At 45.3% G+C, this 27,185-nt stretch overlaps 1 protein-coding gene across 1 annotated transcript; it reads right to left on the reverse strand.

Annotated features, from left to right (window-relative positions):
• Positions 1-1,683: 1,683 nt before the first annotated feature.
• Positions 1,684-27,116, reverse strand: LOC309374648 (ras-related and estrogen-regulated growth inhibitor-like). The gene is made up of 4 exons (XM_081919793.1): positions 26,903-27,116; positions 8,945-9,001; positions 6,126-6,199; positions 1,684-3,630 (listed from the first exon to the last, which is right to left on the reverse strand). Exons 1-4 carry the CDS (start codon positions 26,997-26,999, stop codon positions 3,145-3,147), a joined length of 714 nt encoding a protein of 237 aa, XP_081775919.1. The 5' UTR covers positions 27,000-27,116; the 3' UTR covers positions 1,684-3,144.
• Between the last annotated feature and the right edge of the window lie 69 nt (positions 27,117-27,185).

A 27,185-nucleotide genomic window follows, 5' to 3' on the forward strand; every position in this document is an offset into this window, starting at 1 on the left:
AGAGGTTGGATGAAGGTGGTGTAAGTGGCTGTAAAGAGCTGCACAAGTTTAATTTTTATAACAATGTACTGTATGTGAATCTTCACCCCCTTTCCTAGAAAATCCAATCTATATACCACTGCAAGTACATTTTACAGATCCCATAACAGGTTCAGCAGAATCTTTTAATAACAGAATGTATCAGAAAGGATGCTATGCACTTTCCAGTGGCTGGTATACAGTTGTATAAAACAATGCAGATATATAAAGCTGCTCTCATGAGGATTAGCTTTCCTGACCTCTTCAACAGGAAAATTTACTGAAGACACATGCAAATCATCCTTTAAATTAAAATCTTTTTTGAACATACACTATGGCTAGCAAATAAAAAATCTTCCAGCTAACAGCCTTCACCTGTGGAAACAGACATAGACTAATTTAGAATTTGCTTCTTAGAAATTTCAATTGAGATAGGTATAACCGCCCCCCACGCCCATGAGACAAACCAGAATAGCATTTGACTGTGAAAGCAAACCACTTTAGCAGTCAATCCAACAATAGTTCTGCTAGGCTACTTAAAAGAGGAAAAGGAAATTTTTAGTCCTGGCTCCTTTAAAAAGTCAAGCATCCTGAGAGAATTTTAAGCCTTTGTTTTGAACATACTGTATGCCTGGATTTGTGATTGGGGCTTTGAAGAGATTTTTATTTCACACTTACTCATTCTCTTGAGATCACTGCAGGGTGCCCCATGGAACAGTGTTGATTTAGGATTTAGAAACTGCAGGGAGAGGGAGAGTCAAGCTCCTAACCCAGGTGGCAGCTATTGAGCCGACAATGCCACAAATCTAAGAAAGTGTTTATTTTAGTAACCTTGGATAAAAACGAAAGAGTTCTGTTCCATTTTAAGTAGATTCATGGTGGCAATGCCCACTTTTGAAATAAAACACAGGAATAGATTTGTACCACCGCAAAAGGCCTAGGGCAGGGATAGCCCAATTGGTGCCCTTCTGATATTCTGGACTACAACTTTCAAGCTCTGGCTATAGAGCTGATGGGAGTTCTAGTCCACAACTTCTAGCGGCCTCCAGATCTTGGAAACCTCCAGTATCATCTAGTTCTGGCTTCATTGTATTTCTCCCTGTAGCTGTACTCCCCTCACCATGCCCACCTCATATACTCTGATTCCATTTCCTGCTTGTACACAGCTATTAGTCAACAGCAGAGTACCATATCATTTTACAATACAGAATGTAATTATAAAGCCACACAAGCTGACTTTAAAAATGCTTAGTTTGGATCTAAGAGTCAAATGGGTTTCAAGAGGGAGCTATGTTCTCAGACTTGTTGGGTGAAGGCAGTTCCTTTTGTTGTCAGAAATAAGGAAAAGATGGCCCTGGGGTTTTGCTGAAGAGCAGGCAGATATGCTTATTATTTTCAGATCTATGGAGAACCCCTCAAGCTGCATCTAAAATATCTGTGTTTGCAATGCACAGAGCTTCTCTGAGTTGCCTACACAGAAGTCAGTGAAGGAAGCAGGAGGCAAACAGAATGCTATTTTCCAGTGTTGAACGGTAGAATGGAAGCCTTTGTGGAACAAGTTGGTCATCTTTCCTTCCAGAACAGCAAGTGCCTACAAGTATATTAGCATGACAATGGATGCAGCCTTAAAAGAGGAAGAAATAACTAATTTGGGTCAGGGCAGAAGGTTCCAGGTTCGATCCCTGGTTTCTCCAGTTAAATAAAGAGCAGGAAATGAACACGATGGACCAAGCTGAGATACTGGAGAGTTGGCTGCTGGTTAAGACAAATAGTACTTGGCTGGTTCGACCATTGCCCTAAAGCAGCTTCATATGTTCCTACTTCAAGAAAAAAAAATCTGCCGGAAAGGAGGAAAGATTTGAAAGTGCTCCCTGCTATGACATCTATACACCAATAAAAAGTCAGTTATCTGAATACTGATGGTACTAACTACACAGGAAGATTGGTGGTGGGAAAAGCTGTCTTATGACACACTCGATGGGCTTCTGGTCACTAACAGTGCAATCCTATGCACGTTTACTCAAAAGTAAGCCTTCAGTCCTCAGTGGGCCTCACTTCTAGGAAAGTGTGCATTGTTTTGCAGCCTGAAGCTCCACGATTCCATGAACTTCCCTATTCTGCGACCTCAGTGGTTCCTGCCATGAAGTCACATGGCACTGCTACTCAATGTAAACAGAACTCTCTTCTAACCAAACCGTTAATCAGCCACTTGCAACATATTCTTCTATTGATCCTGACTGTACTGTATAGAAAACTGGTGGGGCCACTGGCCTTGGTCCATTATGGAAAAAGGTCAGGTGCCTAAACCATTATGCTGATGGACAGGAATGAGCAATAACATACTAGCAAGAGCCGGGAAGATGAGAACACATCTTAATCAGCCTTTTGCAAAACTTGTTGTAGATCCCACCACCCCTACTTCCAACAAGGCTGACTCAACAAGACTGCGCTGGTGCAGAGCTCCGCATCAAGAGTCCAGCCTTGGCAAGGGCATCCACTTTTCCTTGCTTTCTTGGGTGCCCAAAAAGAATAATCAGACCATGCAACCAAAGGAACATTCACAGCTGCCTTTGCACCAGGATTTAGAAGACTAATCTCTACAAGGAGAAAATGTGGCGTATCAGCATTAGCTATGGAATTTGCTGCCACAAGATGTGGTGATGGCAACCAGCAAAGAAGGCTTTAAAATTCACAGGGGGTAGGTCTATCAATGGCTATTGGTCATAATGGCTAAATGGAACTTCAAGCTATAGAGATAGTATACTTCTGTATACAAATTGCCACAGCTGGAAACAGGGAAGGGGGCAGATTATTGCCTTCATATCCTGCTGGTGAGCCTCCCAGAAGCATCTGTGTGGCTCCTGTTCAGAGCAGGATACTGGACTAGGTGGACCTTTGGTCTGACCAAGTCGGGTTGGTCTTATGTACTGCTGTACCACAAAGCTGGTCTAGGGTCACCCTGTGACCTTCCTGCCTTTAAAGGTAGTTAGGGGAAAACAACACCTTTCCTAACAATGCACAGGTCTCTGGACTTGCCAGTTCACCAGCTCTGCACACTCTCCATTGCCAACTCCAGCTGGTCCCTGCGAAAACTGCCCATCATTTCACAATGGCCTGTGCAGAAGTTCATTCCGGGATGTAGTCCCTGAAGGAATTGAAGCTCAGGCTCCTGCCACCCGAGGCCAGAGTCGAGTTGGCATGAATCTTTGGGATCTTTTCCATTAGTTTAGACACTGCTCGCCTCTTGAAGGACCCTGGGGAAAAATGACCTTGCTTCATCAGCTCATTGTATAAAGTGTTGAAAACCACCACCGTCTCCTCATAGCTGTCCCTGGTAGAGATCTCGTAGAAAGGATGCTTCAGGGCCTTGGAGAGGTTCTCCCCATCCTCAGAGGACACCATGCGGTCAAACTGCAGGTCCTTCTTGTTTCCGACAATCACGACGGGCGGTTCTCCACTCGTGCTGCTCCGCTTTGGGCTGGAATGGATGTGGTTGATGAGGAAGCAGAGCCTCATGACTTCGTCGAAGCTGCACCTGTCAGTGACAGAGTAAACCACAGCAAAGCCATCTCCCCACTTTATCTTCTCTTCAATTTGTAGAGAGTCCTCCTCCTAGGACAGAGAGACCAATCGCAAATCTGTATAAGCATGGCACCTTCTTTGCAAAGAGCTCACAACATCTGTACACAATGACCAATGGTGGTTATGTACCCCCTTTCCGGTCACTGGTTCTCCTCTGCAGATTGCACCATTCCCCACCCAGCCCACTTGACAGTTGTTCGGTGGTCATTCAGGTCCCAGATTTGGTCAGCCACAATTCATCTACTTTGGCCAATAGAGAGAGAGAGAATGAAATTATAAACTCACAAGTGGGACCTGCAACAAAAGGTTGTAATGTGAATAACTTCTGTTCAAGTCTCCAGCTATTCCATTCCACGGCCCCAACAACAATCAATCACCTTTCTACGCCCAATAGGCATCCTCAGCCATCATGGGCTGTTGGGTGTTTTCCCCTAAAGTTTGTTGTGCTTCTGCAAGCCTCAGAGTTCCCCTGCGCTTGCCAACACCTCCCCCTACATGCAAAGCAGATGCTCTGTAACTGAGCTCCCACCCTTCCCTAACCGTCCATGCTACATTCTGTCTGTGTCATTAAAATGGGACAAATTAGATGTTGCTCAGGAAGGGAGAGCAGTACAGTTGTGTCTAAAAGTAACTTACTTGGAAACAGACATTATTGGTGAAATAATGTAGGCATTTATTTATTGTATGAGGACATACTACCATTTTATAATGGCATTGTGATTTGCTGTTATTTTTATTGATTATAGATTAGTAATTCTTTATTGTAATTGGTAAGTGTAAACTGTTTGATTATTATTTGCTGATGTTTAATTCTACTGTTTACTATTAGAGTCTAATGGATTATTGAATATTGCTTTATTTGATATAAGTTGTTTATTTTAAAGTTATTCTGATTTTTTTATATTGGATCAGATTGTTTCTATTAATGTTTGATGTTTTATTACGTTTTTATTTGTGTTGGAAGCTGCCCAGATGGGCAGGGTATGTATGTATGTATGTATGTATGTATGTATGTATGCATAAATAAATAAATAAATAAATAAATAAATAAATAAAAATAGATAGATGATAGATATAGATAGATGATAGATAATGATAGATAGATGATAGATAGATATAGATAGATGATAGATTAGATAGATAGATAGATAGATAGATAGATGATGATAGATAGATATAGATAGATAGATAGATAGATAGATAGATAGATAGATAGTAGATAGATGATTAGATAGATAGATAGATGATAGATACATAGATGATAGATAGATAGATAGATAGATAGATAGATAGATAGATAGATAGATAGATGATAGATAGATAATGTCCTTTTTCCAGTAACATGTTGAGACTTTGCCAAAGTAGAGATTTGAATCTAGATCTTCCTGGTCATAGTCCAACACTCTAACCATGTAACCAGCACATTGGCTCCTTTTTATCGGAATAAAAGTTACAGCAACTATGTGAGATCAGTCAGTATAATTCCAGTAGAGGGGTCAAGGCTAAGAGACACTGGCTAGACAGTAAGTTAACAACTAACACAAATTTGGTCCGGGGATTTCCAGGCTCATTGCTCACCCTTTTAGCCACTACACTGTTTACATCTCAGAAACATATTTCTTAGGGCACTCTCTTTCTTAGGGCTGGGGAAACCCAGCCAGGTGGGATTACTTACCCTTTAACGCAATTTAACTGCCCACTTCATTTACAGAATGAAAGTAGGTAAGAGAACATCCAGCTTCCACCTCCACCGCTTTATTATTAGTTTATGTTTCTGCTTGAGACCAATGGTTCATCTTAGCACTGCATCCTGTTCAGCACAGCAACCAACCAGCTGCCTCTGAGGTTTTTAATGACTGGAAATGTTTGCTGTTGCTTTGCGTCTGTCTTTTTATATAGTTTGATTCTATTGATTTTGGATTTGTCTATCTTGTCTAAGCAATGCTGAAGGCCTTTGGACAGAAAAGAAACCTAAAAATACTGATTAAAAAGACAACAGCAAAGTAAGACTTGAAGGTAAGAGCCCTTTCCTGCTGCTTTCCCCCAGTAACTGGTATTCAGAGGCATGGTGCCTCTAGAAGCAGAATATAGCCTTTATGAATAATAGCCATTCTTAAGTCTCATTCTTTGTGAATTTATCTAAACCCCTTTAAAGCCATCTAGGTTGGTGGCTGACAAAACATATTGTGCCTGTGAATTCCTTAAGTTATCTCTGCACTGGGGAAAGAAGTGCTTCCTTTTGTTTGTCCCGAATCTCTCGCCATTCCACTTTACTGGATGGCCCCAGGTTCTGATATTATCAGAAAGAGAGACAAAATGCCTCTACTGACTTTGTCCACAACAGCCATAATTATATGCATCTCTATCATGTCCCCCCTTTACTTGTCTTTCCTCTCTCCAAGATAAACAGCCTCAAATTTTATGGCCCCAAATTTTATAGCCCAAGCCCTCTAGGAAATTTTGGTGGCTTTTTTCTGGCCCCTTCTCAGTCCCCTCGTTTTGAGATATAGTGACCAGAACCTTACCTGTCCTGCTGTATCAAGAATTTCAAAATGCACCATCTCTCCATCGATGACAGCTGTGTGCCTATAAATCATCTCTGTGGAACATAAAACATGTATGAGAAATCCCTTGGCATATGCACAAATCAGAATTAAAAATAAAAGCTAAAAGTATGCTGAGTGGAGAGTGCTCTCTTCCTTTGTCTGCCCTCCTGGTTCTGCTCACAAGCAAGTACACAGCCCAGCATGAAAATCCCCCTACACGTCTTGCACTGCTGAGAAATCTTATGCACCTGTATTTTTTTATTAACCTCATCATTAATTTTTATATACCACCTTTCTATTCGAGAACTTCCAGTGCCGTTTACAATCAAAATATAAAACTCAAGAAAACACCATAGCCTGCTATTGAACAGGTAAAGTCAGATGGCAAAACCCTTCAAACCCAATAATTTATTTATTTTTAAAGGATTTTGGTGGGCATCAGGTGAGCCTTCCAAAGGAGACAGCTCCCCAAGTGGGATGCCAAAACAGACGAGCCCCTTCCCAAATGCCCCCTGCCTCACCTCAGACACAACAAGGGCTCTCAGAGAAGGGTGGGATGTAGAAGGAGAGAGGAACTAAAAGTGTGAGGATCCAGAATGAGAGATGAAAAGTAGATTGGGTGTGTGTGTGTGTGTGTGTGTGTGTGTGTGTGTGTGCAAATGGACAGAGAGGTTTGTAGTATGCAGGCTGTTACCTGCAATGGCAGCTGACCACACTGTGACTGTGGATAGAAATATAGCCCATCATCACTGAAAGTTCATTATGAGCCCAGCCTCCTGTTTGCAGTGTGAGCTAAAGCTTCAAAATGAAGAGATTCTGGGACTAGTCTTGGTGGGGTGGAGGAAGGACCATGATGGTAAAGGGAACTTTGCCAGTGACTTAAAACGAAAGTGCACCAGTTGTTCTGGCAAAACTCAGCCCAAGGAAGGCAGAAAAGGCCATCTAGTGAACAAAAGATGCCCTGAATGGCAGCTGTGCACAGCAACATATTTCTTCCCAAACACCTTGTTCTCACCTTGAAACCTCACATGCCCTCTAACTATGAAATGTCCAGGCTCCCACAAGCCTTATTAAGTCATCTTGGCCTCGAGGGCTATTCTTCTCCTGCTCAAGATCTATGTGTTGATAAAGGAGCCTGTCCATATGCACTGTGGATTAAACGGTGGGGACATGCCATATATTGTCTAGTCACATTGTGAGGAGAATAATATACCCAAAGGCAGGCAATTATGCCTCTCTGTCAAAAGGAAAAGAATAAAGGTGATTCTGTCTTTCCCTTTGCTTACCCTCCCCACCCACAGCCCTCTCTGACTTCCACAGAGCAGCCAAATTACTCTATTTTGTGCACAGTGAATTCTGTGACATGCCGTGCAATCCTATGTATGCTTGCTTGCAAGTAATCCTCACTGTGTTCAATAAGGGCTTATTTCCTTTTAAAAAAAAAGTGTGTGCATAGGATTTCAACCCAGCCCAAGAATAAAAAATGCTGAAAAGACAAGACAGAAATGGCAAGTTGCTTTTAGGCTGTGAGGGGCGGAAAACTCTGAAGAAAAAGAAGAAAACATCAACAAACCTTTTTAGTAACCATTCAGGAAGCTGCAACCCACACAATGTTATTCCCACACCATCCTCAAAAGGCCAGATGGACTAACAGCATAACCTCTAAATATGTAACTCCAAATGGAGGTGTTTATGTTGCTATTACAACAACACAGCAGGAAGCCTTACTGAGGGCTCCAGTATCCCAAACTAGTTCCTGTTAGTTCTTCAAGCCCAACACTTCACAAATCACTCCATCTCTTTTCAGAGTTATCAGCTTCCAGCTCTGTCCAAGGCAGGCTTCTTTGCCTTGTTGAAAATGCAGTAATTTCAGGACACATGCATGTTATCTAGGTACCTGATCTGAAGAGTCTGGAGGTTGGGGGAGGGATAGCTCTTGCTTTTGTGCAGAATACCTCCGCCATCAAACAAAACAAAAATGAGGAAATGTAGGACTGAACACGTATTAATCTAATTTTCCACGAGTTTCTCCCAAATTGACAATTGGGGTGTGGTGGGGGTGGGATCCCTTGCAGATGGGAGACTGTCAGCCTCTCTAGGCTAAATGACAACATGTACATAATGACCTAAATTTTCAAAATGACTAGTGAATTGGAGGCAAAGTAGGCTTTCTGGGGAACTATGAAAGGATTTTCAGATGGTGCTTTGCTCTATTATTATATTCAAAGAACAGACACTCAGCCCAGTGGAGATTCAGCTTGATTGGTCCAATATCAAGGCATTTTCTAGAATGTAATTGCTTGGTAAATGGAGCAAGATGGCAATGGAAAAATGAACAAAGTGCTAGGTACTCTTTGCACTAAACCTTCAGCTCACCACCATATCGTTGACATTATTTTCACCAAGTAGAGAGTCCATTGATGCTGTATGAAAGTAGTAGCACTAGTTAGCCTCCCCAATTCCATCATAAGAATATAGGCTGCTGCCTTATAATGAGCCAGACCATCTAGCGCAGTATTATCTAACACCGACTGGTACCAAATTTTCAGGTTCTCAGACAAAAGTCTTTCCCAACCATACCTAGAGATTGGACCTGTAACCTGTTGGATGCAAAACATGTGCACTATCATTAAACTATCACCCTCACCACTTCCTTCAAACAGTTTGTATTTGAGAGCTAAATGGCAATTGCTCTTGGTGCTGGAGCCAACTCTCCATAATAATAAAAATAAATAAATAAATAAAATAACAACCACTCTGAATGTGTACGAGAGACATAAGCCAGAATTGAGACTTACCTAGAGTTGGGTCATAATCACCAATAAATCGCTTAGTGATGAATCTCACTGTCAAAGCTTCATTGGAAAAAGGAAAAGGAAACATGATTAATGGAATAAACCAATACAGAAATAACAATAGTCTACAGCAGCCTCCCACAACCTGATGACCTCCAAGTGTTTTGGACTACCATCCCCCTCAACCAGCATGATTCATTGTTGTCAGGGATGACATCTAGAGGACACCCAGTTGGGAAAGCTTCACCTAGAGAATATCAAAGCACACATGACCAAGGAACCGATCAGTGGGTGAGTCTTAACGACAAGACATATGACTGTTGGCAGGAGGTTTTAGGGACAACAAATGAAGATAATGAAAGGGGTGCACTTCCAGGTAATGGGCTGGAATAAACAAATGCATCCCCTCTCTCTCTCTCTCTCTCTCTCTCTCACACACACACACACACAGAGAGAGAGAGAGAGAGAGAGAGAGAGAGAGAGAGAGAGATGCACTTTCTTAGAAGCTTCCCACATGAAAACTGAAGTGGAATTTACTTTTGAACAAAGTCCTGTGAGCTTATACAACTCCAAAACACACATAACGTCACAATGAGCATTTCAATGAGCATTTACTTTGGAAGTAAACAGATAGAGGCGGCAAGGTGGTGGATAGAAAAGGCAGTAAAGGACCTGTAAGTGCCAGATTTCCTGGGCTCCAAACTTTCTTTTGAGCAGCTTGGAATGAGCACAAGAAGCACAATGGTGGCTCATTCTCCAAAACTCAGGAACAGCCAGGGGTGGAATGCGGTGGGCAGAAAGGAATGTGTGAATGCTACCAGGGGAGCCATGTGGAGGCTCACTGCACAGTTCAATCCAGCGTTCCCACATCTTTTAATCTGGAGCTCTTCCACAAACGGCGTGTACAGGTTAATTCTGACACTGGATCTGCCAACCAGTGTTTCTTAAAGCACATGAAGGGAAGTAGCCATTATTCTCTCTCTCAGAGACAATATTGTCTCTGTCACAGAGACAATAATATGCAAGAATGAGCCATGCCTCTTCTCAAAAAGCTAGCAAAAGCCTTCTCTGTAACCCACCCAACACCTAAAATTAAAATATGGAAGCGTGGCCTCAGAAGCAGCAAAACGTCAAGCCGAGACAAATAACATCAGGGTGGGGAAGGGGGTACAAGTTGAAGCCTGCAGTGAAGATACAGCATACCCTCTCAAAATGAGGGTGGGAAGAGTATTTCGAATGAGGGCGAGAATGGACAAGGCAAAGTTGTCAGTGCAGGAAACCGCCTTGACTGCACGTAGCCTGCAGCCCTTCTCTTCCCTGCTCTGCAAGCTAACCAGATGCCTTTGACAGCGAACATGCCACATTCGTGACACACACACACACACACCCCACAGCCTTTATGCCTGGGAATCTGTACCCATCACTCTGGGGAGAACAGGAGGAGATATTTTGGTATGACCCTTTGCTCGTCCCCGAGGGAGTTTGCCTTGTTTCCTACTACACAATAGAAGAGTGAGTCATGAAAACTTAAGGTCTTCTTTCCATCATTATAGCTGGGTAGGCAGAGGGAGCAAAAATAAAACCATTTGGAGATAATTTTTATTTTCTCATGTGCACCGACTCTCTGGTCTGTCTAAAAAGAGTGTGATGTGGGATCATCTTATAGACCAGGGTAATGGAAAACCTTTCATCTGGGGTACCTTGCTTGCCCCTAAATTTCAAATCCTTTTTGTGCTGGATTAATTTGGTGCAAAAGGCATCTGCTGAAGCAGTAATTTGGCCCAAGAGGGTCCTTAAAACATTATGGTTCTCTAGTCTTTCTGCTATTGTCTTATCTCCCAGCATATAAGAGATTCAAAGCTATAAAATCTAAGTAAAAGTATAAAATGTAAGTAACTCACAAAGGAAATAAGCACTGGACCCATCAGAATAACAGTTTCCATACACTCTTTTTTTAAAGAAGGGGAAAAAAGGACACCATAATTTGAACATAATTTGCCTTGTGTGGGCAGCTTTAGTAATCAGGAGTCCTTTCATATTCCATATAGCTCATTCTTCTAAGTTTAGGGGTAAGGAAAAAAGTAAACACACACCACAGACCAAACTATCACTTACAGCCAGAGAGAACACAAAGGACTGGATTATCCAAGCACTGGTTATCCTTCCAAGTACACATTCAGAGAACTCTGTACAGAACAGCCAGCCAGCCGGAGGGAAGAGTTGCAGACAAAGATAACACACAGGGTTGGGAGGTCAAAGAATGTAGGAGGTTTTGGCAGAGGCTGAGAGAGGCAGAAAAAGAGATGGGTGGGCTCCTGTTTGTGAAAGGGAGATGTGGTTATGGCCCAGACGAAGCACAAACTCTGTGGGTCCCCATCATTTAGGGAGTAACTTTAGAAATAAGGTTCCCATAATGAAAGAGCTACAGTAGCTGCACGGTGTTTGTTTCTGAGCCAAGGACAACAGAGCCTGGAAATTCAATTGAGAAAATGCTAATAGGACCCACAAGCATGTTAAGATCTTGCACGCCCTCGTATTTTAAGGACCATCTATACACATACAAGACCAGTTGCCAGCAGAGGTCTACTTAGATGGCATACAATCTGCTTCATTCACACATCAAGTTTGGACAGTAATAGCTTGGGATGGAGCTTCTCCAGTAGCAGTCCCAAACCTTTGCATCCTCCATCCCACAGAGGTTATGCAACTTCTTGCATTGATACCCTTTTGGAAAGGTTGTAAGACTTCTTGTTTCGTCATGTTTTTTTGGCCAGTTGAGGTGCAACATTTCCTGCTCAATAAACCCTTGTTCATTAAGCCAGGAGAAAGCGCTGGGGCTGTATGCTTCCCTCCACTCCTCATAATCATCCTCCAGGATAAAGCTGTGGCTTTGGATCCTAGTTGGTAAGTCAATATTAAAACACAGTCCCCCCATTTAAGACATGACGAGACTAGGATCACAGCATCCAAGTCAGTGGAGGAGGTCAGGATGCAAAGGAGAAGTGTACAGACCAGACAGCTGTTCCTGGCTTACAAAACCATGGTTTAGGGAGCCAGAAATGTTATACAGTGCATCTGAAAAGGCCATACATGTTTATTATATGTTTTAACTTTGTTATTAATGCTTTTGTCTTTCAGAGGATTTTTTTGTAAACTGCTTTGGTGTTTTTGAAAAAGTGGTATAAAGATGTTTCACTAATTATATATATAGCTTTAAAATGAGTTTAGACAATTTTTTTAAGCCGGGATGTCAAGTGTTGGAGGCACAAGAAGGGAGAGTGCCATTGTGGTCATGTCCTGCTTTTGTGCATCCCATTAGCATTAGGCTGGCCACTATGAAAACAGGATGGTGAATTAGATGGGCCACTGGGCTAATTCAGCAGAGCAACTCTTAATGTTTTTAGGGCTCGTGTCTTGTTCAATTTCAAAACTTTTCTGCAGGTAGTAAGAGGTAGAAATATCACTGGTTTTAACCCAAATGTCCAAAAGCACATCAAAAGAAAGGTGGTGATGGTTATTACGCTCTCCTCATGCAGCTGGCCCTGCCCTTAGGTAGAGGGAAGCAGCTGCCCCAGGGAGGTGACTTTTGAGTGTCAGGGAAGGGCAGAAAACTGTTAACAAAGCAAAGGCTATTATTCTTGTTATTCCTCAAAACTGTGCTGCCAGGGAGGGGGAGAGGTGCTTGTGGGACAGTCACTTGTGGGACTTTCTGCCTCAAGTGCCAAAGTAACCCAGCTGGCCTTGGATACCACACATTACCTAGGGTGGGTGAACAGGACACAATTTGTCACAATACCACGGACTACCACAGGTAGAGATATTAAGGGTATGTACTGGATGGACTCAGCAGATTGACATTTTCTCCACAAAAAGAAAAGAAAAAGGAACACAGCAGCCTCAGGAAATGTCAGGACGTGTCAATCTGCGGTCCTTTCTAGGTAGCACAGAGCAACACCAGCAACAATTCCTCACAAAAGTTGCCAAAGGTTCTTTTTGTGAACCCAAGAATGCATAATGTACTGTAATGGGTTTTACTTATTGTTTTATTACTGCATTTGTTATGATTAGTGGATTCCACAGCACCCTAAAATCCAAAAGGGAAAACAGGCAGTATAAATTTGTTGTTGTTTTCAAAAGTAAATATAAAAATGGCTGGAGGGAAGTGACTCATCACCAGATTAATCTTTCTTCCATCCAGAACACCGTGTCATACATCTGCATATATAGCTCAATATTTAACATGATCCTCTCCACAGATAAGAAATGTGCAGTCACGAATTCATTACCAGAGAAATTGGTGCTAACACATCATGTGAAAAGATACATTAAAAATCAGGGCAGCAAGGGGCATACATCACCGTTACCAATTCACACATATCACTGGGTTTGTTTGTTTGTAAAAAAAGCCCTAAAAGATGTTGGCTTAAGCAAGATTTCTTACTAAGAATGAGACATAAATCTGTATCCGTGATTGCACTCATCTATGAAGCAGCTGGGGAGCCAATGGGCAGGAACAAACATCTTGCCTTGCCCAGGAATACCTGCAGGAGCTTTCCCTTCAGGACTTTGGGTTTGAGGGGATCTTGGTGACGTACCCTCTAATAAGCCTTCACCTGTAAGGCTGGGCTCTGGCAGAAGCTCTAGTAGCCAGTGGTAGCAGTCCAATCAGCATCAGGCAGCTGAGTCTGCAAGCTGCCATTTTAAACAGAGTGATGTGGCACAGTGGGCACTGACCGAAATCAGACAGTGCTGACTTAAAGCACTGGATTTTTCATTTTCTAACATTTAATTTCTAATATATACAAAAATACATGGTGAAACGAATATATAATAGCAGGGCCGGCTTAATAATGAGCCAAGGTGAGGCAGGTACCTCAGCGACACGATGGGAGGGGCGGCAGATTTGGATCAATTCAAGATGCTACAGAGCATTGGTAGACCTTGCACACATAAACAGTGACAGGATGAGCACTAGGACCCAGGAGCAACCTGGAGTCTATCAAGCAGCGGATTGGTTGACCACTAAACAAGGTCCAGGACATGCCCAGCAGAGTGGCAGCTAAAGTGACTAATAGTTAAGCATCTGCTCAGGCAGTCTGCTGACATAAGGAGGCTGCAGGCAGTGCCTTCCCAGCCAGGGGAGCTTATCTGAGCTCCTTTTATTTCTCATATTGTCTTTTATTGTTTTAAAATTAGAATTCTATGGAAATGCAATGTGTAAGAAGTAAACGAAGCAATCAAATGAAAATGAAAACCAAACAGCAAAGCACATTACGATTGCTACAACAGACAGAAATGTTATTAAGTGGTCCGTAAAGACCCTCAGCAATTTTCAAGCAGTCCCTGGGGAGGTGGAAAGTTTGGGACCCACTGCCCTAAAGAACTGATCCACCACCAAATATTACCTCGGGTTAAGAACTTTGCTTCAGGATAAGAACAGAAATCGTGCTCTGGCAGCGCGGCGGCAGCAGTAGCCCCCATTAGCTAAAGTGGTGCTTAAGGTTAAGAACAGTTTCAGGTTAAGAACGGACCTCCGGAACGAATTAAGTACTTAACCCGAGGTCCCACTGTATCATCAATTGTGTTTCTGCCCTTCTCACTTTATGTGCTTACTGAAGGTAATATGCTTTCCCCCCGGCTTTAGTGGTGGAAGTGGGATTTCATGGGTAACATTTGAACAGAGATTTTGAATTTATGTTTCTCCTCACAAATTCCAAAGTTATAAGTGAGAAATATGATTCATGCAGCAGCAACAAGAACACCCCTTGAAACCAGACAGCCCAAACTTGGTATTTGTTTTTAGCATTTGCAAGAAAAGTAATTTTGCCCTCCAACGGGAAGGCCCATGGAGACTAACAATAAAACATACATTAAAAGCGTGCAAATAAACTACGAATAAAAATATCGAACACAATGTGACATTACAAGAAACTGAATACATTTGCTGCGCTTTCATGACAGCTGCCTGAGGCAGCTGCTTCACTCTGCCTAATGGTAAGGCTGGGCCCTAGGGGAAGTTCTGGATCAAGAGAAAGCCCCAGTGGCAAGCTGCGTGCTCTAAGAAGTCAATTTGGAAGCAAGGGAGGATGCAGATATTTAGCTGGTGGTGGAGACTAGATAAAGGGGAGCCCCCAAACCCCTCATTCCCCAGAATTGCATCACCACAATATTCTGCCCTATAGAAAGGTATATATTCAGTCTTGATGGTATGGCAGAGCAAAAAGAGGACTCAAAGGAAAACATCAGGGTGAGGAGGGTTGGGCTTAGTTCGAGAGCAATTTCTAGAAATAGCTATGAAATGACAACCCATGGAGTGCCATATTACAGGTGAGTAAAGCAACAAAATGCAGCAGCCTGTAATTACTTGCATCTTTTAAAGATTGCACTGGCAAAGGGGAAGACAGTGGAACAAATCAATCTAGAGTTCTGGGAAGTGCCTGCTTCAATAGCAGGAACTGGGCAGACTCCCAAAGCTAAAGTGCATGGGTCTATATTAAGAACCCAATTAAACAGATTAAAAATGTCAAGGGGGAAAAACACACAACAGAAGGCCCTATTACAAGGAAGGAGTCAAGGCCAGAGAGGTGGAGGTTGACACGGAGACCAGGCCCAACTATTCATCTTGAACATGAGCAGAATTTGCTGCAGGTAACATTTAAAGAAAGTGTGATGTGGGCGCTGATGGATAAACCAAACACTTAATGGTTTTAGAGGGAGATCAAGCTGGGGTGCCTTTATAAACCAAGAAGCCTTTACAGAATAGATTAGCTCTGGTGACTTACTTCTGTTCCCTTCATCCTACTCTCAAGAGCTCCAGGCAGGTGAAAAAAACACACCTTAAAAATATAGTAAATCCAACTATCTAAGTTATATCCTATTACCAAGAGCCTCATAATAAACGAAAGCCTGTTGAAAGAGATCCTTGTGGTTAGATCAAACTAGTGCCCTTAGGGCTGCCAAGTTGCAACTTGGAGCTTCTTCTGCTCACCATCCCCCCCTGCACCCCATCCTTGTACTTCTCCAAACAAAGGTCTGGTCATGTCAGACTCTTATGCACACGGTTAAGCAAATCCAATGATTCTGGGAAAACTGCCCAGTTAGAGAGGGTTTCTGCAGCAGAATAAGTCCTGCTTCTGGAACTAATGGAGAAGATTCAAAGGCCCACACTGGCAGGGCTCCTTGAACCTTGCTTGCCAAGACAGGTAGGGCCAAGGCAGGCCCACCCATGAGGCAGGGTGAAGTAGCTGCCTCAGGTGGCAGAAATGGAAGAGGCCCAGTGAGCACCCTGAAGCTACCCACACACCAGCCCTTGCAAAGTTTGCCCCACCCTGCCCCCACCCACACATGGCAGTGTGTCTTTAGAAGACAGCTTTGAAGACTGAAAGCATATTTTTTACTAGTCAAATGCAGTACAGCGGTACCTCAGGTTAAATACGCTTCAGGTTACATACGCTTCAGGTTACAGACTCCGCTAACCCAGAAACAGTGCTTCAGCTTAAGAATTTGCTTCAGGATGAGAACAGAAATCGTGCTCTGGCGGTGCGACAGCAGCAGGAGGCCCCATTAGCTAAAGTGGTGCTTCAGGTTAAGAACAGTTTCAGATTAAGAACGGACCTCCGGAATGAATTAAGTACTTAACCCGAGGTACTACTGTAATAGTTATTAAAAACTGTTAGAAAGAAATTTGTTACAAGATAACATGCCATTTAAAAGCTACCGTATTTTTCGCACGATTGGACGCACCGGACCATTGGACGCAGGTAGTTTTTTGGGGGGGAAATAAAGAAAAAAAATTTTCCCTTTATTTCCCCCCCAAAAGCAGGTCAGGGAAACCAAACCAGGTCGAGGAACAGAGGGATAGTGGCGCTGCGCCTCCCTGCTGTCCCCCGAGCTTGTGGGGCTGGCTGATGTCTGCCTGGCGTGCAGGGCGCTCTGCTTCAGCGGGCCCCACCCGCCAGGCAGCAGGCTGCTATCCGCAGTGTGGGGATCCCTGCGGGGAACTCCTGCAAGGCTCCCCACTCTGCGGATTTGTTCCCGAAGCGCGGGGCGCTCTGCTTTCAGGGCGCCTGATGCTCCGGGAACTCCTGCAGGGCTCCCCACTCTCCGGATGTCTGCCTGGCGCGAGGGGCGCTCTGCTTCAGGGCGCCCCACCCGCCGGGCGGCAGGCGGCTATCCGCAGCGTGGGGAGCCCTGCGGGGAACTCCTGCAAGGCTCTGCATGCTGCGGATGTGTGCCGGGCGGGAGGGGCGCTCTGCTTCAGGGCGCCCCACCCGCCGGGCGGCAGGTTGCTATCCGCAGCGTGGGGAGCCTTGCAGGGAACTCCTGCAAGACTCCCCACGCTGTGGATGTGTTCCCGAAGCGCCGGGCGCTCTGCTTTCAGGGCGCCTGACGCTCCGGGAAGCAGGCTGCTATCCGCAGCGTGGGGAGCCCTGCAGGGAACTTCTGCAGGGCTCCGCACGCTGCGGATGTGTGCCGGGCGCGAGGGGCGCTCTGCTTCAGGGCGCCCCACCCGCCGGGCAGCAGGCTGCTATCCGCAGCGTGGGGAGCCCTGCAGGGAACTCCTGCAGGGCTCCGCACGCTGCGGATGTGTGCCGGGCGCGAGGGGCGCTCTGCTTCAGGGCACCCCACCCACCGGGCAGCAGGCTGCTATCCGCAGCATGCGGAGCCCTGCAGGGAAGTCCTGCAAGGCTCCGCACGCTGCGGATGTGTGCCCGGTGCGAGGGGCGCTCTGCTTCAGGGCGCCTCACCTGCCGGGCAGCAGGGCAGCAGGCTGCTATCCGCAGCGTGGGGAGCCCTGCGGGGAACTCCTGCAAGGCTCCCCACACTGCGGATGTGTTCCCGAAGCACCGGGCGCTCTGCTTTCAGGGCGCCTGACGCTCCGGGAAGCAGGCTGCTATCCGCAGCGTGGGGAGCCCTGCAGGGAACTCCTGCAGGGCTCCGCACGCTGCGGATGTGTGCTGGGCGCGAGGGGCGCTCTGCTTCAGGGCGCCCCACCCGCTGGGCAGCAGGCTGCTATCCGCAGTGTGGGGAGCCCTGCGGGGAACTCCTGCAAGGCTCCCCACGCTGCGGATGTGTTCCCGAGGCACCGGGCGCTCTGCTTTCAGGGCGCCCGACGCTCCGGGAAGCAGGCTGATACCCTCAGCCTAGAGACGGCTAGCGGAGCGCTAATCCCGAAGCTTGGGGCGTGCGGAGCTCCGCGCGCCCCAAGCTTCTGGGTGCCGGCAAGGTCTAGACGGCTAGCGGAGACCTTGCCGGCACCCAGAAGCTTAGGGCGCGCTGAGCTCTGCACGCCCCAAGCTTCGGGATTAATGCAGCGCTCCGCTAGCCGTGGGAGAGCTGGGTCTCCCACGGCTAGCGGATAGCTTCCTGAAGCCTGGAGAGCGAGAGGGGTCGGTGCGCACCAACCCCTCTCACTCTCCAGGCTTCAGCGAAAGCCTGCATTCGCTCCATAGGACGCACACACATTTTCCCTTGCTTTTTAGGAGGGAAAAAGTGCGTCCTATGGTGCGAAAAATACGGTACTTACAAGTCCAGTCTTTATGTATGACTAAACCTTTTCAGCTAGAGCAAACCTTCCTCAGCCTCGGCCCTCCAGATGTTTTGAGACTACAATTCAAATCATCCCTGACCACTGGTCCTGCTAGCTAGGGATCATGGGAGTTGTAGGCCAAAAACATCTGGATGGCCGAGGTTGAGGAAGCCTGGGCCAGACAATGCAGTGATGCCATTTGACTGACAACTGGGTAGCCCTGCGCACCTATCAAATTTCACTTGTGGAGCCAAAAAGGTTACCCACCCCTACACTAGCATTTTTATAGGGAACAGCTGATCCGACTGATGTCTTCGCTCCACAGATCAAAGCATCCTGCATGGTGGTGAAATTCATATAGAGAGAACCTCAGTTCTGCCTGTAGTTTAAGCAATGCGATTGAGAAAAAAGTTTTTAAGTGGGAAAGTTGTAACTGGGTCAAGATTTTGAAGTAAGAGCAAATCCTTTTCCACTTGAGTTACTCTGACAGCTTTAGATTTACAGTTCATAATCTAGTCTTTATTTTTGCTTGAAATTTATATCCCTTGATCTTGTCTGTAAACAAGGTCTCCAGGTGGCTTGCAATTACAAAACAGACAATAAAACATCTATAAAATCAAGTGGTGTTAAGCAGCAGGTTGCTTTTATCCTGGAGTTTCTGTAAATGTTCATCATGCAAAAGTGATTGGGGGGGGGGAATTGCATCGCACCTCTTTCCTACATCATAAATGACCAGATGAATAAGGCCTCCATCTCAGTAAAATAAGGTATGAGCAGAGACTCGCACTCTCCCCACGGCTCCTAGACAATCCAATTCTATGCTCCAGCCATGAGAAAGGCTTATTCCACATTTCTAGACAGCCTGTCTAAGTGTAAATTGCCACAACCAGCACTGGTTTTAGAAAGTCTTAGTATTTTTCTCTCTCTACCACTACAAGCTACAACTCAAACAAATGTCAGGACAGGGGCATAGCTGAGTGAAAGCGTACGTGCTTGGCATGCAAAAGGTCCTACACTCAATCCTTGGCATCTCAGTTAAATTTATCTGTGATGGCAAGGCAAAGAAGGATCTCTAGCTGAGACCCTGGAAAGATACTGCCAAACACAGTAGATCATATTGGGCAAGATCATCAGTCAAACACCTTTTCAGACCTTCACCTTTAGTCCAAACATGCATTTTGGAAACCACTTTTTGATTATTATTGGGGGAGGAGCATGTATTTGTATGGTTGTGCTACAGTTGTTGTGATCTACCTTATGAATCCACCTATGGTCCAGTAATGACCCCCAAGGGGCAGGGGCATAGCCAGGGTGGGGTGGGGGGCGGAGGGGCAGCTGCCCCCCTAGATCAATTAAAACAGTAGAAATACCTAACTTGACCAATCACATCGGTTCTGCCCTCCCCAACAAAAATCCTGGCTACGCCCATGCCAAGGGGCAAGTGGGAGTTGGAATCAATAAGTTCCCCATTCCTGGGTTGAAGTCATAAAGAGTAACTGCTTTACACTGCTAAAATTGACTGGTGAGAATGTCCAGATCAACCACACTTCCCCGCTTACTAAATTCTTTGGGATTTTCTACTTTTTAATTTTTTTAATCTTTCAAACATTCTAGATTTCCCTCTTGACTAAAGTATCTGCAGATCCACCCCATACATTTAAAGTGAATCCAATGCACATATAAAGCACAAGGCTTGCCCCCAGAGAATCTTGGAATTTCCCCTTCATACAATTCCAAGTACCTTTAACAAACTACCATTCTTGGGATTCTCTGGGGGACGTAATTGAATGAGCTATGTGTTCAGGTGACAATAGTAGCAACTGCACTTGCCATCTGCTATTTATTTTTTGAAAGATCTCACTTGCAATTACTCAGTGGTAAGAACTTTTATACAGAAGAGTCTGTTCAATGCTGCAAGCAAGCAGCTGGGCAGGGGGTGAGAATACACACAGTGGCTCTACCCACGAGGAACCTCTTGCTGATTCAGGACTTTATGACATTCAATATGGTTTATGGGTGCAATGCAATGTCTAGCTTCTTTCTGTGAAATTCCTTTTGACTCTCCTAGTCTAAAAGTTCAACAACTGCAACTCCTAGGGAGACATGCTTCAACACTTGTGTACAGTATATGCTATATGGGGATTTGCAAAGGTGAATAAATACATCAGTGCTGTGGATTGCCTACCATAGTGGTGAGCAGCGCACGCTGCTGTTGCCAAATTATCTGTTTGGATTGCCTTTTAAAACAAAATTACTGATCACTCCCATTACTGAAACCCATATTGGCTGTGAGTCCAGGAAGACCTGCTCCCTGCCTTGCTGGCATTTTCCATGTGGACTGGGAGGGCCAGCTACAAAAGCTGAGGCCACTGAAGGGGGGGTTGTAGATAGGGGGGTTGTTGCTGTTATTAATTTTTTGTATCTTTACTTTATATCTGCTTATGATTTACATAGAAATTGTTCAGTTTGGTTGTTTACTTTTTGATGTTTTATTTTTGTTTTGTTGTTTCTAATTGTGTAATCCTTCAAATATTGTAAGCTACTTTGACCATAGTTTTAACAGGCATACAAATCAAACAACTGGCTGACTGATTAAAATGAGCCTTCTTCCCATATTTATATACTGATATCAAAATACAGAGCTCAGCTAAAATGTTAACTTTAATTGATAAGGATAAAATGCAGTTGAAAAGGTGTAAGTATAAACCCTGCAGAAGGGTTTATGAAACCATGTAACTATTTGATGAAGATTATTCACCACGGGACGTGGGTGGCGCTGTGGTCTAAACCAACAGAGCCTAGGACTTGCCGATCAGAAGGTCGGCAGTTTGAATCCCTGTGACGGGGTGAGCTCCCATTGCTCGGTCCCTGCTCCTGCCAACCTAGCAGTTCGAAAGCACGTCAAAGTGCAAGTAGATAAATAGGTACCGCTCCGGCGAGAAGGTAAACGGCGTTTCCGTGCGCTGCTCTGGTTCGCCAGAAGCGGCTTAGTCATGCCGGCCACATGACCCGGAAGCTGTACGCCGGCTCCCTTGGCCAGTAAAGCAAGATGAGCACCGCAGCCCCAGAGTTGGCCACGACTGGACCTAATGGTCAGGGGTCCCTTTACCTTTACTATTGTGAAAATGTTTGAAAAATGTAATAAAAAAATTACACCACCAGAAAGGTTAACTTTAATTGTTCAACTTTTTTTCAAGCTTTCCTAATTAAAGCCAACAATTACTGTTGCTGTGTGGGCTCACTGTACTTGTTTTACATGCATGTATGCTCCAAGTAACTGTCACAGACAACAGATTTTGTGTTGCATTGTTATTTGATTCCAACACCTGCTTTCCCCCACCCCACCCTTTACACCAATGTATAAGCACCTATCCACTGAGGATTGCATCTGATGAAATTGACTCTAATCCGCAAAATCTTAAGGCATAATAAATATGTTGATCTCCAGGTTGCCAGAAGTTATTTCTGTTGCAACAGACTAACATGACCACCCCTCTGAAAGTTCCAAATTAAAGTGGCACATTTTCATTTACATCAAAGAAAGTAACCTGCTATTCAACTTCTGGCACTCTATGGGGAAGCGGACAATTTTATTAGGGCATCTTCAGCCGAAGCACTGAAACCTGCATTGGCTATGATTAGGGAAACCACATTGCATCTGCAGCGAATTGTGAAGTTTCCTTCCTTCCTGAAGCAAGGGAAATTAATCGGAAAGGAGCACTCTTTGAAACCTAACACTGGAAAGCTGGTTGTATTTTCAGCCTCAGCATGTTTTCCCAGTTTCATCAGGAAATCTTATATATACTAGTTTAAAACTTCATGATGCCTGTATCTTCCGTGCCACACTCTGGGGTTATCTGCTGCTCAAGGATGGGGAGAGCTGTCAACAATAAAATGTTGGCAAACTGGGCCATCCTTAGGACAGATGTGAAAGGTCCCTTCAGCTGATCAAATCTTCACACAGGACGAGGAACACAAGGGGCTACTTGCTGTTGGGAAGGGAAAGAATGAACTTTTCAGGGGGCTTTGGAGACCTAGACACTGTAGGCCACGAAACCAAGGGGGTAGCAAAACAAATAAAGCTGAGGAGGCAGGCAGTGGCAGACCCACATTTTGGGGGTCCTGAAACTCGAACTGTCATGGGGGCCCCTTTACAAGCAGCAACAAGGTCTGGCTAACCACTGCTATCTTCTTCAACATCTGGGGTTGTTCCATGACAGATCACCACACCTTTACAACATCTGTGCAACTGACTCTCAAACTTTATATATTGATTATATATATATATAATCAATTTGAGTCATACCACTCAAATTGGGTCTGCTAGACCCAAATGTTTTAAGCAGTGCGGACTAAAGTTGCTTTGGTTGCTTTGCTGGGGCCCCTCTAGGATTAGCCAAATCTAATTTGGCTACCAACACCCAGAGCTAATTTCACAGGGCATTGCAGCGAGTAGGCACTGAAGGAGAAGCCCCATCACACATGTCTTGCGCTGATGGGACTCGCTAGCTGAATTCCACCCTTTGGTGTGGGCACATTCCTATAGGGCTGCTTAATTTAACATCATTGCTTTGACAACTAGTGGAAATCTAAGCCTGCCATTATAAGTGACTCCCCTTTGAGGTAGCAGTTGGAAAGAGAAAAGGTCCTGTTAAAGATTAAAGAGACAACCTGTACTTGAACCTTACTTTTTAGCCCGCAACAAATGTCCACAATGGGAATCTCAGAATAACAATATATGTATCATTTTAATAATACTTTGAGTGCTCAAATAACTTCACCATGCTCCTGAGCTGACTCAGCCCCCACAATTTCCCCCATGCCAGCTATTTGTGAAACAGAAATCAGCTATGTTGCAGTCAAACTGTGCAACACACACATCCATTGTGTCTGGATCCTTTGCCAAGCAGCATGAAAAGCAACAGAAGCGGAGTCCTCTTGTGCAGCCTCTGGATGAAGAGAAATACTATACTCACCAGGGGAAACTGTGGGGTGGCATTTTCAGAAATAAGTATTTTGATTACATACATAGTATAAGGTGGAGGGGGTTAGTGGGTGCCTGGGAAAAATACAAACCTGCTACAAAATAGCAAATGTTAATGACAAAGCCTGAGGTGATACTTCTTTTTGGAATGAAGTTCTAGGAAAACAGTACAGAGAGATTCTCTGCATCGTCATGTTATGTTAGCTTTGTTCATCTTAGAAACTCACCCAAGTGATGGAGGACTAGGAGAGGGGCTGGCTGTGGCTGAGGACATCCTAATGAACATGAAATTAAATAGGATATAAACTGGTATGCCCAGGGCAAGAGCCTTCTTTAAGGGTTAGACATTGCCCTTTTGCCAATACTGGTGATCTGAATGGTGAGAGTTAATTTGTTTTAGTCCAGAGGAAACAAACCAAACATGTATTGATGATGTCATGTATCGTCTTGCATTTTCTTTGTTCTTGTTAACATGCTATGTTGTCTTTTACTGAGCAACGCTGGCAGCCACAAGCATTTAACTCATCTCTTGATAGGGGAGGGGTATTGTGAGTTTGGCTGGATTGAGCCCTGTGCATGAGTACTCAGGAAGAAGACTTTTTTTTCAATTGCTTGTGGGTTATTTTCCTGAACAGGAACCAGCCAGTTTATGGATTCTGACTGGATGCCAACAATGGACAGACACAGAAGGATGAAGAGGAAAAGAGCCACTGAGAGTTTCTAGCTAGAGTTAGGGCCAAACTACATAGGATATTAGTAGTTTAACATAAGCTTGCTTACCCTAGCTGCTGTTATTTTGGAGTTACAGCAGCTGGGAATCCTTATCTAAAGAGGTGCTCCTGATCCAGATCCCATCATCTACTTGGCTGCTATTTGCCCACTGGTTTTGTTTGCAGTAAACATGACATTCAATGACAAAAAGCAGCCAGGAGGGAGCAATTTCCAAGAGAACACAAGTGCAGGGTCTTCATCTAAACTAAGAGCACGCTCAGGATGGAGGCATTGCGGTTTCTTTTTCCTCCAAAATGAAAGCACTGAAGTCTTATGTAGCTTTTCCTAGTTATCTGAAAAACTGGAAGTGCACAGATCTCTGAGAATCTGCTATGCCTCTGGGAATCTGCTACAGTATTTGTTTTCAGGAGTCTGCTTGCTTTCAACTATACTCTAGTTGTACATTTGTAAATAAAGCATATATTGCAAAGGCATCATATGTCTCCAGTGCTCTTTTATCCAAATAAATTACACCCCAGAACATCCCACTGCACAGGGAAATGTGCAACATGCCTATATGGGTCTGTTGAAACAACCATCTAGCGGCGAATTGTATGTGTGTGGCGGGGGATGGGATTTCAATGTCCTTTCAACCTGCAAAGGATCTTGATTTTTTATTTATTTTATTTATTAAATTTATATACCGCCCTTTCATCACAAGATCTCAAGGCAGTTCACAGAATAAAATACAAGGTAAAAACACAAGTGAATAGTTAAAACAGAAACAACTAAACAATAACCCTTGCTTCCCACAGACACATTTAAAAGGCTGTAGAATATTAATCAGCCAAAGGCCTGGTTGAAGAAGAATATTTTCACTTGGCACCTAAAATATATATAATGAAGGCGCCAGGCAACCCCACCCCCCAGGGGAGAGCATTCCACAAATGGGGAGCCACTACAGAAAAGGCCTGTTTTCGTGTTGCCACCCTCACATGGAGGAGGCACACGAAGAAGAGCCTCAGATGATGAACACAGAGGGACAGTATTAGATATTGGGGTCCTGAGCCGTTTGATCCTCTGGATGAAAAAGCTGCTTTGTAAATGCCCTTCCTTTTGATCTCCTCCCATGTTTGAACACATGAAAGAAGCTGAAGGAGGCATTTTCCTCTACAGTGCTTCTTTCACACATCATTTTACAACTTTCTTGATGTCAACAAGGGGTGGGGGGTGGGCACATTTTGTAGGAAGTACTCAGAGAACAATTAAGTTAAGTCAGAATGTCCCATTTCAATTCCCTCCTTGGTTATAAAACTCAACGGGTGGGCTTAAGCATGCCATAGGTCTCTCAGCCTAACTTCATGGAGAACCAAGGCAGCGCAGCAGAGTGGGTGACTTTGCCCAATCCCTGTTTCATCGTGAAGCTTTGGGCCATCCTACCCAACAGGGTTGTTGTTTAGGAAGACACGGCATATATGCTTCCCTGAACCAAGGGTGCTATCAAGGCATGGCTTTGAGACAGACAGACATCCAGGACCCCACGCAGCACAATGAGCAGAAGCCTCCCACCCCGAATGCAGCAGCACTGGCTTGTCACATTTTGAAGTAATGCACATCATTGTCTAAAGAGGTTGTGGTACATGAAACCATTAAGTCCGGAGTCTAAAGCAACACAGCTGCACCACCGCCCTGCACTCCCCTGAGGACGAGTGGGATTAAATGACAAAAGTAATTAAAGCAAGAAATACAAGGCAATATGTACACTAAGCCAAACCGTAGCCCACTACTAGCCAATTTCTGGTGGGCTATCTGAGGTTTCCCTGTCACTGGGAGCCTGGTAAAGATGGCTGGATGAGGTGAGCAGCGCAGTGGCAGTCCTTGGGATCACTGGACACAAACCAATCACTCCTTGACTGTTAAAAACAGATGTTGAGTAGGGAATTTTGCTTTGCAAGTTTAACATATACATCAACAGACGCCCGGGGAGTCTATATGAGGCATGGAGAGCCTGCAACCCTCCAAATCAGCCTTTGCCAACCTGGTGCCCTCCAGGTGGTCCTTCACCAGGTACCGAGATGAGACTCGGAGCAGGGGAAAGTGGAAAGAAGGGCGAGCGGCCATGTCTTCTACTCTCTCTTCTACCCGACTGGCTACGGCAGGTCCACAGGGGTTCAAGGGGCCACACTTTGCGGGGAAACGTCCGCGGAACCCCCACGTCTGTGTAACGGGTGGGGCTGCCCCGTCGAGGCGTTAGAAGTGAGGAAGGGTAGCGGACCGGGCCGGGGGGGGGACACACACTGACAAGGAACCCTCTTTTCCAGCAGCAAATCCGGTTTGCAAGCGGGGAGTTTAACTTCTAGAGGAAAAGGATGAGAGAGCGACAGCGGGACCCTCCCTGCTTTTTGCGGCTCAGTTTGGGGATTGTTAAAAAGATTATTTTTAAGGTGTTTTGGGGGGAAAGGAGGGCTTGTCTCAGAGCCAGCGCCTTTTGTAGATCCGAGACCCAGGAAGAAGATCTTAGCCGAGCCGGAAAGTTTCTTCTTGGCGCTAATGGCGGGAGCGCTGCCTGCAGGGGACAATTTCTACAGATTGGAAAGAGAGCGCTGCCGGCCGGCCCTCCACGTGGAGAAGGAAGGGACGTGGGTTACCCACCCCGAGAGGGAAGGAGTGGCGAAACGTCCCCTCCTGCCCCCGTGCTTAAGGACACCCGCACCCCCGGGAGTGGACGGGACGGTACCTGTTTTGCCCACGGCGCCCTGTCCCAGCACCACGAGCCTCAGGGTCCGCGCAGAGCTCAGGCTGACGGATCGGCGCAAGGGCCGAGGGAAGCTCATGGCGAAGCCGGCGTGATCTCCGCGGATCAGCCGCCGCGATCTCCGCGCGCCTCGTCGGCTCCAGCTCCGCCGCGCCACTGCCCGGGCGAGCGCGCAGCAGTCCCGGCGGCGACTCTCGGAAGAGCGCAGCGGCGAGCTCCGCCCAGGAGGGGGCTGGGGTGCGCGCAGCTCGCTCCTCCCGGGGTC

Source organism: Podarcis melisellensis (assembly GCF_964234715.1).
Source record: "Podarcis melisellensis genome assembly, chromosome: 1".
NCBI classification, from domain to species: domain Eukaryota; kingdom Metazoa; phylum Chordata; class Lepidosauria; order Squamata; family Lacertidae; genus Podarcis; species Podarcis melisellensis.